This window comes from Anoplolepis gracilipes, chromosome 3, assembly GCF_047496725.1.
Source record: "Anoplolepis gracilipes chromosome 3, ASM4749672v1, whole genome shotgun sequence".
In the NCBI taxonomy this organism is placed as follows: Eukaryota; Metazoa; Arthropoda; class Insecta; order Hymenoptera; family Formicidae; genus Anoplolepis; species Anoplolepis gracilipes.
The window spans coordinates 994,111-1,006,370 of record NC_132972.1 but is presented as its reverse complement, the minus strand read 5'-3'; the positions used below and the strand labels follow the sequence as shown (position 1 = coordinate 1,006,370).

General features: G+C 33.6%; 1 protein-coding gene across 2 annotated transcripts in view; it reads left to right on the top strand.

Moving 5' to 3' along the window:
• The window catches only part of Cv-2 (crosveinless 2-secreting protein), a 44,034-nt gene that overhangs the window by 25,870 nt on the left and 5,904 nt on the right, over nt 1–12,260 (top strand). For both annotated transcript variants that reach the window (XM_072888555.1, XM_072888556.1), the window contains exons 3-7: nt 5,085–5,170; nt 8,288–8,387; nt 9,968–10,144; nt 10,681–10,866; nt 11,797–12,056. In XM_072888555.1, the coding sequence (XP_072744656.1) occupies nt 5,085–5,170; nt 8,288–8,387; nt 9,968–10,144; nt 10,681–10,866; nt 11,797–12,056 (809 nt within the window). The remainder of the gene's footprint in view (nt 1–5,084; nt 5,171–8,287; nt 8,388–9,967; nt 10,145–10,680; nt 10,867–11,796; nt 12,057–12,260) is intronic.

The window sequence follows — 12,260 nt, the reverse complement described above, 5'->3', positions numbered from 1 at the left end:
AACTTTTCTTAGAATGTTAAACTAATTTTGAAACATGTTGATTGTTTGAAATGATTGTTAATGATGGTGTTAAAAGCCCTCAAAATAATATTCCATTTTTAAAAGACATACACAAAGTGTTAAGTTATAAAATTGACATAAATATAACACATGAAAATTTTTTTAAAAATAATAATAATACATTAGCTGTACGTTAATTTTGAACATTGAAGTAGTAATCAAAACACAAGAAAATTTTAACATATGGACGCACAATTTTTTACTGTGTATATATACATAGAATATGTATATATATATATATATATATATATATATATGAAATACACATCAGTTTAATTTATTTAATTGCTAGATAAAGAAACTTAAAAAGCAAAAGTTTATATTTTTTCTAACGTTCTAGTTCAAGAACAGCATGCAGTAAACAGGATAGGCCGTGTCAGGTTAATACTTCCGTTTCACTTCATTCATAAATTCATGTATTCGCAATGAAATACTTTGAATATTTTAATTCACAATAAAAATACAAAAGTTTATAATCGATAATTATAAAGTTCAAATTTGAGCCACGGATGACGCAAAATTTTATTGCTTAATTTCCCCTATAAATCAAAGTACAATTTTTGCAAATTATCTTAATAATAAGTCGCAATCAGCTAGATATTTTTTCTCGCGTCGCGATGTTTCCCATTGACGATTGATTTAATTCCCGCATGATTTACGATCACTTATAGCATATTGTAGGAAATAAAAATAAACTGGTTCAGAGAAGAAAAAATTTAATTTCACAAGATCAGTCTGTTAAAGTCCAATGTACGCCGATAATCTCATCCTTTTGCACACGTGCAATTTTCGTCGGAAATTGCATCGGGCGTAATCTAAAGTTCGGGCCGAACAGCCACTTAGGCCGAGAATACGTAAATTTCATCCTCCCTTCGTCCTTGTCCTTTTACAAAATTGTACATCGTGTAGCGCGCTACCGGACGGCAGCTGACTGCATCGCAGAAATTGTCGAGCAGAGGTGATTCCTACCCTCGCGGAACGTAATCGAGGACGCGAGGACGGCGGGCTTTGCTTATGCCTTTCAGGAAATTGCTGCACATTCCCCGTTGCCGTACTCGAGACTAATCAACCACCGACTTGCCGTTTCGCAGAAATCGCGAGAGCAAAGTACGATTCCTCGAACTCGCTTCCGATACGCGCCACGACGCCGACGCGACGACATGACACTTCGGACCGGACCAAGAGCACAGAGAAAAAAAGAATATTCTTATTTTGACAATATTTTTAGTTTCAAAATGTAAATCTTGAAATGAGATTATATTGCGTTAAACAAAGAAAATTTGCTTGGATCAAGACATTTTATATAGTTCAACCAAGAAAAATATATTCTTGTTATTTAAGAATAATTTTCTTGAATCGAGAGGAAAAAATGTTGGATAGAAAATAACACATGTTCAAATCGAAGATTATAATTTTCTTAGAGTTAAAATAATTATCTTATTCTTGAAATGACAATTGTAGTATTGAAATAAGATTATAATATTGTTAAAATTTAAGATTTTTAAATTCTCTCAAGAAGATTATAAATTGTTGCGTATATATGAAACAGTGAACGCGTTCATATAAATTAATAAGTTTTGATTTGACACTTACTTTTTCTCTGTGCACCATCTTAGCGCCCGCCGGGATCGATTAGGTTCACGGCGACTTATCCGATCATTAATTCTAACTTGGCGGTATATTATATTATATATTATCTATGTGTGTTTTGTTATCAAGCGCACTCGTAGGATCTTGTTCAATTGTAATGATAAAAATGTTTAATATTATATAGATATGTAATTCTTATATATTTGGATATCTTTTCTAATCTATATTATCATAAATTCCTCTAATCTAAAATACGATAAACTTGGAAATAAAAAAAGAAATATATATAAAAGATTTAAATTTATTTTTATTATCGTTAAATTGTTGCTAGATTTGACGTCAATTTTATATATTTTCTTGTTTCTTATTATAATCTTATTCCCCAAGTAGTTGCCAAGTTTAGGATTAACAGGTCTTTTTCAGCTTTGTGCCAAAAAATAGAGTGATGTATCGCATTCCTGAACAGCTAATTTTCTACTGTCGCAGTTGGCAGTGCGAGTCAATTGTCAAGAAAAACATGACATTGTTAGAATGTAAACTAATTGTAAGCTTTGTTATATATGTTTGAAAGTCTTTTAATAATAGATGAAAATTTGCAGACAATTTTCTTTGCTGAAAACTCAAAAAACTTAATTATAAACAGTGTTTGAAAGTAATATTATTTGGAACTTATAATTTTAAAAATATTTAAATTTTAGCAAACCAAAGTAATCATCAAATATTCATCGACCAAAGATTAATACCATTATTTCGTCTCATTACAGTCTCCTAATTTCTCATTAGCATCGTAAATATATTAGAGAGAGTTAAATTTAATTTGTTGAAACTCAATTTCAAGGTTTGATTTAGCTTTGACTGTGTCATGTTATACATGTAATCTACTCCAAAATTGAATATAAATGAATTAAATGAGAAATAAAATTTCTAAAAATAATTAACACTATGATTTCATCAAGAAAATATTGACGCGACCTGTACATACAATCGATGACAGGCAAAATGTTAATTCTTGAATGTATGTACAAATTCTGATTATCTACGCGTGTTTATTGCATGTGTAACATTTGACGAATGAATGGCGCAAGTACTGTCTGCTTTTATTGCGCGCTCTCTTCAGACTGCTCTCCGAGTTTTTAACCGTGCAACCAGCTCGAGGAGTACCAGAGAGAGAAAAAGAGAAGCACATGGAGGAGATGGAATACGGATAGAAAAAAAAAGAAAAGGAACAAGATACATGAGAAAAGCTGATCGAAGATAACGATCGTGAAAAAAGAGAAAAAAGCTATTTTGCGAGACTATTTGAAACTTACTGTGATGAATACAAATGTCTCGCGTTTTGTTATGTGCATTTTTCTATCTTTTTAAAAAATAACGGGTAAATGAATGAAAGACGGAAATGTTTATCGATAAATGGAAACGAGAAATAGAAGAAAATTTTAAGGGAAAAATGACCGCAAATGCGCCAACGTTGCGTCCTTTCTCGCACACGCATTCCTGCGCACTTTCAAATAATCCGTCGACATTTTTCGAATAGTTAGCAAAAGTTACATGCATAAGAATATTAATAAATGACATATTCCTTTTTATCAATATCAATTAATTCGTTTCGAACGAATAATTTCGAATAATTTGACTATTGCCACTTGATTTTGCGTTCTCTTACGAGTTTTCGTGGTGTAACTGTCTCCAACAGTTACAAGATTAATCTCTTCCCTTTCGATAATCAATATCTGATACATTTTCAGAGAAAGAAAAAGTTACAAAACGTTACAAAAGTTATAATTGAATCAAATAAAGTTTCCATTTCCATTGGTTTCTGTCTGATTTTTGTCTATAGATTTCAATCTCACGAAATATGAAAATAAAATCAAATCTCAGTATTTTAAATCTCAATCTTTAAAGAATTATAGAAAAGCATTTGAGAATTTATTATTTTTATTATTTTTTTTTTTCTCACACACATCTCACAAATATTTTGTTTCTGATATTAAAACATTGTGTATATTAAATTTTATTATAATACTATAATGTTTCCAACTACATACTTTATTGTATTTTTTTAAAATCTCGACGCTATAAACCATAATATTGAAAGCTTTTTCGATCTATCAATAAGGATTAGAAGAGTGAAACAAATATCGCAATCAAACAATTACAGTTAGTTTCAAAAGTGCGATGAAAGTGTTAACGTTTATGCATTTCCGAAAGAAAGTGGCAATATTTATAGTTACGTAATTGTTCGTCCGAGAAGTCATCGACGAAGTAAACAATCGATTGCTCCTCTCTCTCGACTCTTGCGAGGAAATATAAATGGGTCGATGAGATAAATGAAACGAAGTCGCCTCAAAAGCTGTACGTCACACGCGTTAAATCTCTGAGAGCAGTGACAGAGTATATCAAGCGCTTTCTCGAGGAGAAGAAACGCCAAAATTACCGTCTCTATTCATAGAATAAATAAAAAAGAAAAATAAAAGCGAGAAGAATGATATTCTCTTTTGCCCTGTCTGTGTGTGATATTTCTTTCAGAGAAACAAAAGTATAAAAAAAATAAAATCATAAACAATGTAATAACATAAAATAATTATTGGAGATTCGAAAATAGAAAACCGGCGTTACTCGATGTTTAGAAATTTAACGGTCTGACGGATTACGCTTTGAAAGTGTAAATAGAAAACAAGAGAGAGAGAGAGAGAGAGAGAGAGAGAGACGCGAGAAAAAATTTTACAGAAAAGTTGCTTAACGTGTGCAGGAATACGTGTGCGATGGAACCGGAAGGAACGTTGGTGGCGGCTCCCAACGACCTAGCAGCAGAGCGCGACTTTTGCTGGAAAATGGAGAGTTTAACGCGACTGAGGTACGTCCTAAGGTACGTTCACGACGTCCATGTCGCGCTTAACTCTGGCGCCGAAAGCAAAAGAGAACAAGGAAAAACAAAGTCCGTTGGTTAAAAATTAAAAAAAAAAAATTCTAATCATCTTAAATTAAAAAGAAAAAAATGTACGTAAATACTTGTAAACTTGTGTTTCTTGTGTAATATTTGACAATTACAAAATAACCACCGTCTAAGTTCAGCTATTATAAACTTAATTCCATTCAAAATTTTCACACTTTATTTCAGTCTCTCGCGTTAAAGTGAATCTTACTAAAATTAAAACCGATTATTATTAGAATCAATTTTCAGCCATGATCGTTATCTAAGACATAACAGTAAATTCTTGAGCGCTCGGTTCTTTTATTAAGAAACGAGGAAACCTGTAGCATTCAAAAGTCGATTAATCGATTGCAAATCTGCTGCATTGTGTTTGTAAGCGTCTCTATTCTATCGCGCATACACCGGTATATTACGGCGCGGTGTAAAGCCGGTATCGCGTGCGAAAGCGAATGCGATCTAATTATTCATCCCTTTTACTATATCTATTGCTATTCGATTGCAGGAAGCCGAGAGACTTGCGACATCGAGGGGGAAGACGTTACCGTCGACAAGATTCTGAATACAAGTTGCTTTCGCTGCATTTGTAAGGTAAATATTATGCAACCGCAGACACTAATCAATGTCTAACACAAAATTGGTACATTGAATATCGTGTAAGTTGAAAAGAATCTACAGAGTGTCAAAAATTAAAAAATTGAGCAATGTAAATGATAAGCCGGAGATGCTTCTTAAAAGATTTACGTTGAATAAAATTTATAACGTTTAATTATTTAATAACTGTTTAATATATGTTTTTTTTTTTTCTTATGCAAGAAAATCGCTGAGTATACATTTATTTATTCATGAGAAACAAGAAAAAATGAGAAATATTATTTTCAAAAATTTTCTACATTTTTCAGACTTAATACGTAGATACTTTTTAATTAAAAAAAAATTATGCAAGAAATCGCACGAAAGATTAATTTATTATGTAAATTGACAAAATTTTTTATCATATTTATGGAAACGTTTATTTTGAATTTCTTTTAATTATTTATGCTTTCATTATATCAGTCATAAAATAAATAAACAAGTTGCAAATGTAATCAAAAGAAATAAGAAAGTCTTGTTTTTCGACTTCATGAATATTTTGCGGTTTCGACTTCGTGAGTAGTTTGCGGTTTAATTATGAATCAAGATATATAACATTGCAAATTTAGAAAAATGAAGTCTACAATATTAATAAAAAATATATATGCATATAAAATAATTGAAATCTTATTATATAAAAATGTGAAGTACAATAATGTATAAAACTTTTATGTATAAAAGATTGGTTTTAAACTGAACTTTCAAAAATCCATAAATATAAATCTACAGGCAGTAAGCTTGAATATATCGTATATTGTATATATCGTAATATTGTAACACTCAACAAACTATTTTAATGCAAAAAGAGGAATGTGAACGCAGAAGAGGAAAAGCACGGTGAGAATCGCGGAGAAGTCTGCCTCCCGTTAAATCCAATACGACATTTGTCTCTAGAGAAAAAAAAAAATTATCGCTAGGGAGGTCGAGAGAGAAAAAGAGCAAGAGAGAGAAACAGAATGCGAAAGACGGAAAGCCGTACCGTTTTCCTAGTCCAATTCACAGATTATATCGTTATCACGAGACGAGGCAACGCCATGTGGTGACGGAGTGTTTAAAGGGGTTAAAGTAGCCTGGCCTGGTTCGGGAGGTCAAGAGAGGAATTTCCACTTCGATCCGTTCGACGTGATCGATTCGCACTTTGTGCGTATTCGCGTCTGCACGCATATACGCACGCTCATTCTCGCATGTGCATCTTATGATGCGCCGCCGCGTAGCCTCGATGCATCTCCCGCCTGCATCAACGAGATCTTAGCGCGACCGCGGCGATTTATCTGCGCGTTTGGTTCATTGACTCGTCGACTCGTGGCCGACCGAGATGAGGCTTCTTGTTTTCGCTGCCGCCGTCGTTGCTACCGCTGATGCTGTTGCAGCAACGAGTTGCGTGCCGGCGTGTGACATAATTATTTGTTTGTTGCGCCGAAGCGATCGGCCGCGATCAATCATCCGCAATTTACGAGGCGCAATCATAACTCGCCCGGACGAACGAATATTTGCTCACTGTAAGCAAGAGAATGCTAACGCGTTATATTTATTTACTTTCCTATCGTAGAAATTCAGCCTTTCTTTTTAATATTATTTTAGATTGTTTATTTAATTTATTTTACAATATTTAAATTTTTGTAATCTCCTCTCTCCTATTGCAGAGTACAATTTACTATCTTATTTTTATTCCTTTTGCATTGTAACAAAAATGAAGTTTTCGCAGTATGTATAATTAACATACTAGACAATATAAAAAAAAAAAAAAAAAACATAAGTATATATATGATGTTAATAATAATCACTAAAAGGCTGACTAAACATTAATAAAACAATAGTTAAATAACAATAAAGCAAAAATCGAGTTTATGTAAATATTTGGAAAATATACGTGTCACATTTTTAAAAAGGAATTTTTAATTGTTATGTAAAATATTTTTTTTTACCGAGTTCTTTTATCTTTCCTACACTGAAAAAAAAATTTATTTAATCCAAAAAAATATTTAGTTCAATACGTTCAAATAAGTATTTATTTAAATTAAACAAAAACATATTTGAATCAATAAAATATATTGCTGAATAGTAAAATAGACAATATATTTTACTAATTCAAATATATTTTTGCTTAATTTAAATAAATACTTGTTTGAACGTATTCAACTAAATATTTTTTTAGATTAAGTAAATTTTTTTTCAGTGTAAGTCTCCGTATCTTTGACCGTTTTGATATAGTGCTTGTTTCTCGTTTCGAATATCAATTACAGAAATTAATTGATTTTCAAGCGCGTTGCGTAAAAATGTCTGTTATAGATGAGGGACCCTAAAAGAAGAAAAAAAAAACAAAGAACTTCCTTTCGCGGCATATCTAATTAGGCCCATCTCGCGCGTTCGATACATGTGTGAGAGAGATAGTACGATCCATGTTTGAAATTACTTTACGTAATTCTGACAGAAGATAAATCCGCAAAAGCTTAATTATAGAACCCGGATGACGAAACCGTAGAAATAATTACTGGAACGCGCGATAACGTGAATATGAACGTACATATAAGAACATCGGAAGAAGATGCGTGATTGGAAAAAAAAAAAAAAAAAAAAAAAAATCAAGCCGCGGAATTTCACTGTCGCTGTCGTTGTTTACGGCGCGTGACTCAATCGCCAGCCAAATTCCCGATTCAAAATGTGTTTTATTTAAAGTGTCCACATTCCTCTCGCGCTCATCGCGTGCTTTTTCCTCATGTCGAAAGCGTGACGAAACTACTTCCTCGACGAAATGTCGCGAGTGATTGGTAATCTCAGCAAATCACCTCATCATCTGTGAATACTATTTCACACAAAGTGCGACGAATTGTGCGTCCCAAGAGTGTGAATAATAAATCATATTTATAGCGAAAAATAATTTTCCCCTTTCTTACACAACATTGAAACTTTTCTCCCTTCGTCTACAGAGTGTCTAAAAAGTTGACACTTTGTCCAACAATAAGATATTGAAAGCCAGTAGAAAGAAAATGTGCGAACTTCTGACTCAATCTATTGTACTTTGTTTGTCATATATACGTAAGAAAAAAAATTAATTTTTCTCCATTCTTTTTCCAGAACGGATTCGTCGAGTGTTTGAAGCAACAGTGCCCGAACATCGAAGGTTGTTACGCGTTGCAGGAACCGCACGACGACGAGTGTTGCCACAAGTGCACAGGTAGAACGTTTGTCCGCCCGTCCGCTAATTCGACTAATTATCCTAATCGTTCTAATTGACTCGAGCGAGCTGCGATGAGAAAGAGAGAGAGAAGTAGATAAAGAGAGAAGAAGATAGAAACGAACACGCTAGCGGCCACAAGAAGGAAAGTCGAGAACTCGCGGAATGCTCAGTCGGCGGAGCATTGTTCTCAGGGCACAAAGACGCTTCTGTTTGCGGACACACAGTGATAAACCCGGGGAACTCTAGCGTCACACTCTCTGGCGATTGTCTCTGTTTACGTAGCAGATGCTCGCGCGTGGTACCCATTATCGTATACTCTATTAATTATGTTAATCGTGACGTAAGCTTGCTCGCGTAGTGCCCGCCGACGACAAAATCTGTTTGGAAAACATAGTACGCGATGGCATACACTCAAAAAAAAAAAAAATTTACTAATGCAGATAAATTTCTAGATGTTTCAATTAAAATTTATCGCTACTTTTTGTATCTGTAAGAATATTGTTTGTCACGTATAAAATTTATAACGGCAATATTGTAGCAATACCTCTGGATTTTAAATCCCATTGCCAAATATTAAATGACAAATATAATTGTCCTTGACAATAGGCCTTAAAGATAGGCATCGCGGACAAATTTTTCGTCTAAATTACACTAATAGTACAGATATAAATTCTGTCTCTGTCATTTAAATTGATTAAGTGCAAAATATATGCAGTATCACAGTATTTGCTAATAATTTATCTGTTTCAGTTAATTTTTTACACCTACAAAATTTTTGTCAAAGATGCAAGATCATTTTTTTGAGTGTTAAATATATATAGTCGAACGTAATTTTTTCTGAGATTTGCGCGTTGTAAAAAAACTCAAATTGTAAAAAGGTAATTAAAAAATATTGCACAAAAAAAGAAGAGAGAGAGATACTTACGTTTTGTTATCAAACGCATACATTTTTTCCTACATCATAAAAAATATTTCATACACTCAAAAAAATATTTTACTAATGTAGATAGATTTCTAGATGTCTCAGTTAAAATTTATCGCTACTTTTTGTATCTGCTACAATATTGTTTGTCACGTATAGAATTTATAACGGCAATACCTCTGGATTTTAAATCCCATTGCCAAATATTAATGACAAATATAATTGTCCTTGACAATAGGCCTTAAAGATAAGGCATCACAAAAAAATTTTCTATCTAAATTACACTAATAGTACAGATATAAATTCTGTCTCTGTCATTTAAATTGATTAAGTGCAAAATATATGCAGTATCACGTCAGTATTTGCTAATAATTTATCTGTTTCAGTTAATTTTTTACACCTAGAAAATTTTTGTCCAAGTTGCAAGATCATTTTTTTGAGTGTATAGAAAAGGCTAAAATATAAAAGTAATATTAAATTACACACCACATCAAAGATAGTCTCGTTATCTCAATTTTTATTCTCGAATTATACTAATAATCGCATCTAAAAAGATTGACATATTTTTAATGTTTAATCCGTGCAAGTTATTCTCTAAAATTACGCAATTTTAATAATGTATTTTGAGGATCAATGTTGTTTTTGTGAATTGCAGGATGCGTACAGAACGGCGTTTATCACGCATCCGACACGGAATGGACGGAGGAGAACGATCCGTGCTACGTATTCACCTGCAAAGCGGGCGTCCTCACCAAATCAAAGCTAGAGTGTTACACGCCCTGCTCCAAACCGAGACCGGCCCCACCGGGGCAATGCTGCCCCATATGCGACGGTGCGTAACATTTTTCTTTTTCCCTCGTGCGCGCCAATGCTGCCGCTGCTTGCTGCTGCTGCTAATTACCCACGCCAATCTCACAAATATTTCTCACGATCCCCCTCAATGCATCCCGCCGCGCAATTAAGGCTGGAATGTTTCTCTCCGATATAATGAGGGGAGAACGATAATGATTGAAAATTACAGCGTCGCTTCTACACGTCCGGCGAAAAACGAACGGACGATAATTAATGTTTGTATTGTAATTGTAAATTTTTGGTTGGCTTTTTTTTTTTTTTTTGTACAAAATATATTCTCGTAAACTTACAATTAGTATTGTAATACGAATGTCGTCGTAAGAATTTGCGTTCTTCTTCGAATCGTATATAATTGCAGTCTCTTTGTATACATATATTGCGCATACTTTCCCGCATATATGTTTCAAATAAATTATTATAATAATTAATGTGCGATTAAAAGGCAATTTTTTATATCCGAATATAAAAAGGGAACAAATCAAGTGCTCAAATAATTGATCCCGTCTTGTTTTACAGGATGCTTGGTGAACGGACAGAAAGTCACCGCGGATAGATCGGTGACAACGGCAGAGGACCCTTGCGTGACTTGTAGATGCAATAACAATAAACAACTCACGTGCGCAAAGTTAGCCTGTCCAACGCTCAATTGTCCTAACGCGAGGATTGTTCGCGATCCTGGCAAGTGTTGCCCGCGCTGTCAAGGTGAAAGGAATTACATAATTTTCATTATTTGAAATAACTCTCGCGCGCGCGCGCTGAAATTATCTGAATTTAACGCTCGAATCGCTTGGGAAAAAAAAATCTGTTTGATTTTTTACTATTTGCTTAAACGCGTCTTTTTTTCAATTTAGATTCCTTATGTGATAATTTATCGTTTCTTTGTGATATACAAGCTCGATAATTGCACGTAGGTGTAATATTACATAAAGATACGAGATTGCTTTATTACGTAAGTATTGCAATGCCAAGCGAATGCAAATTAATAACGATCAGATTTTCAATCCGCGAGATCATTTTTCAAAAGAAATATTTCCAATAGATCATGTTGCATAAACAATTAAAGTCACTTTGAATTTATAGGTCATTCCGCGATCTCTCTCCTATGATACCAGAAGCGCGAACCGGTTTTATGCGAATCTGATTATTTTCCAATGTCGCAATTGCGCAAAAATCAACCGTAATAACGTAATATTACGATTGTCATCACGTAATATCGAGCTATTCGAGAAAATCCAGCCACTGCCATTTAATTATGAAAATATCTCACTCCACGACTTTCAAATTTTACAATCAAACATAACGCAATACATAAAATGCATTGTGAGATAAAATGAATCGAGAAACAAGCATCTGTCGTTTTTTAGATATAACTGAATGCTACACAAAATTGACACACGTGTTACGAGTATCATACCTATTCAAATATATCCCTTTATTTATATTTTATTAGATAATTAGATTAAGAATGAAAGTGAATATAATAATAAAAAAAATTTGTATCGCTATCGCGCGTGAGAAAAAAAATGATTTAGAACGTTTCGCTTATAATCACTTACACGATATATATATATATATATATATATATATATATATATATATATATTCAAGTTAAGAGTACTTTTTTTCATACAGGAAGCGCAAGATTCTTCCTGCCTCCGAAAGGCGCGTGTATTCTAGGCATGCGCGTACTCAAATCGGGCGCTCAGTATTGTACGGATCCATGCACCTGTTGCACCTGTGTCAATTCGACGCTCTCGTGTCTCAGAGATACCTGTCCGGTATTGGAATGTCCCAGCGAGCTTCAAGCTACTTTACCTAATCGCTGTTGCCCGCAATGTCCGGCCGTTCAGGAGAGCAGGGCCTCCTGTTCTTACGGTGGAAGAATTTACCAGGCGAGTATTACGCTTTTGTTCATCGCGACAAACGAACCGAGAGATTATCGAAGATAAAACGGTGTGGAATTTTTATAAATAAATAGCTTAATCGAAACTCAAGAATATTGTTTGAATTTCCATCTTCATCATGTGAATTTATATATATTTTCAGTACGTTAATTTTAGGGATCAATGACCTGAACTTTGCTTATAAAAAATTGT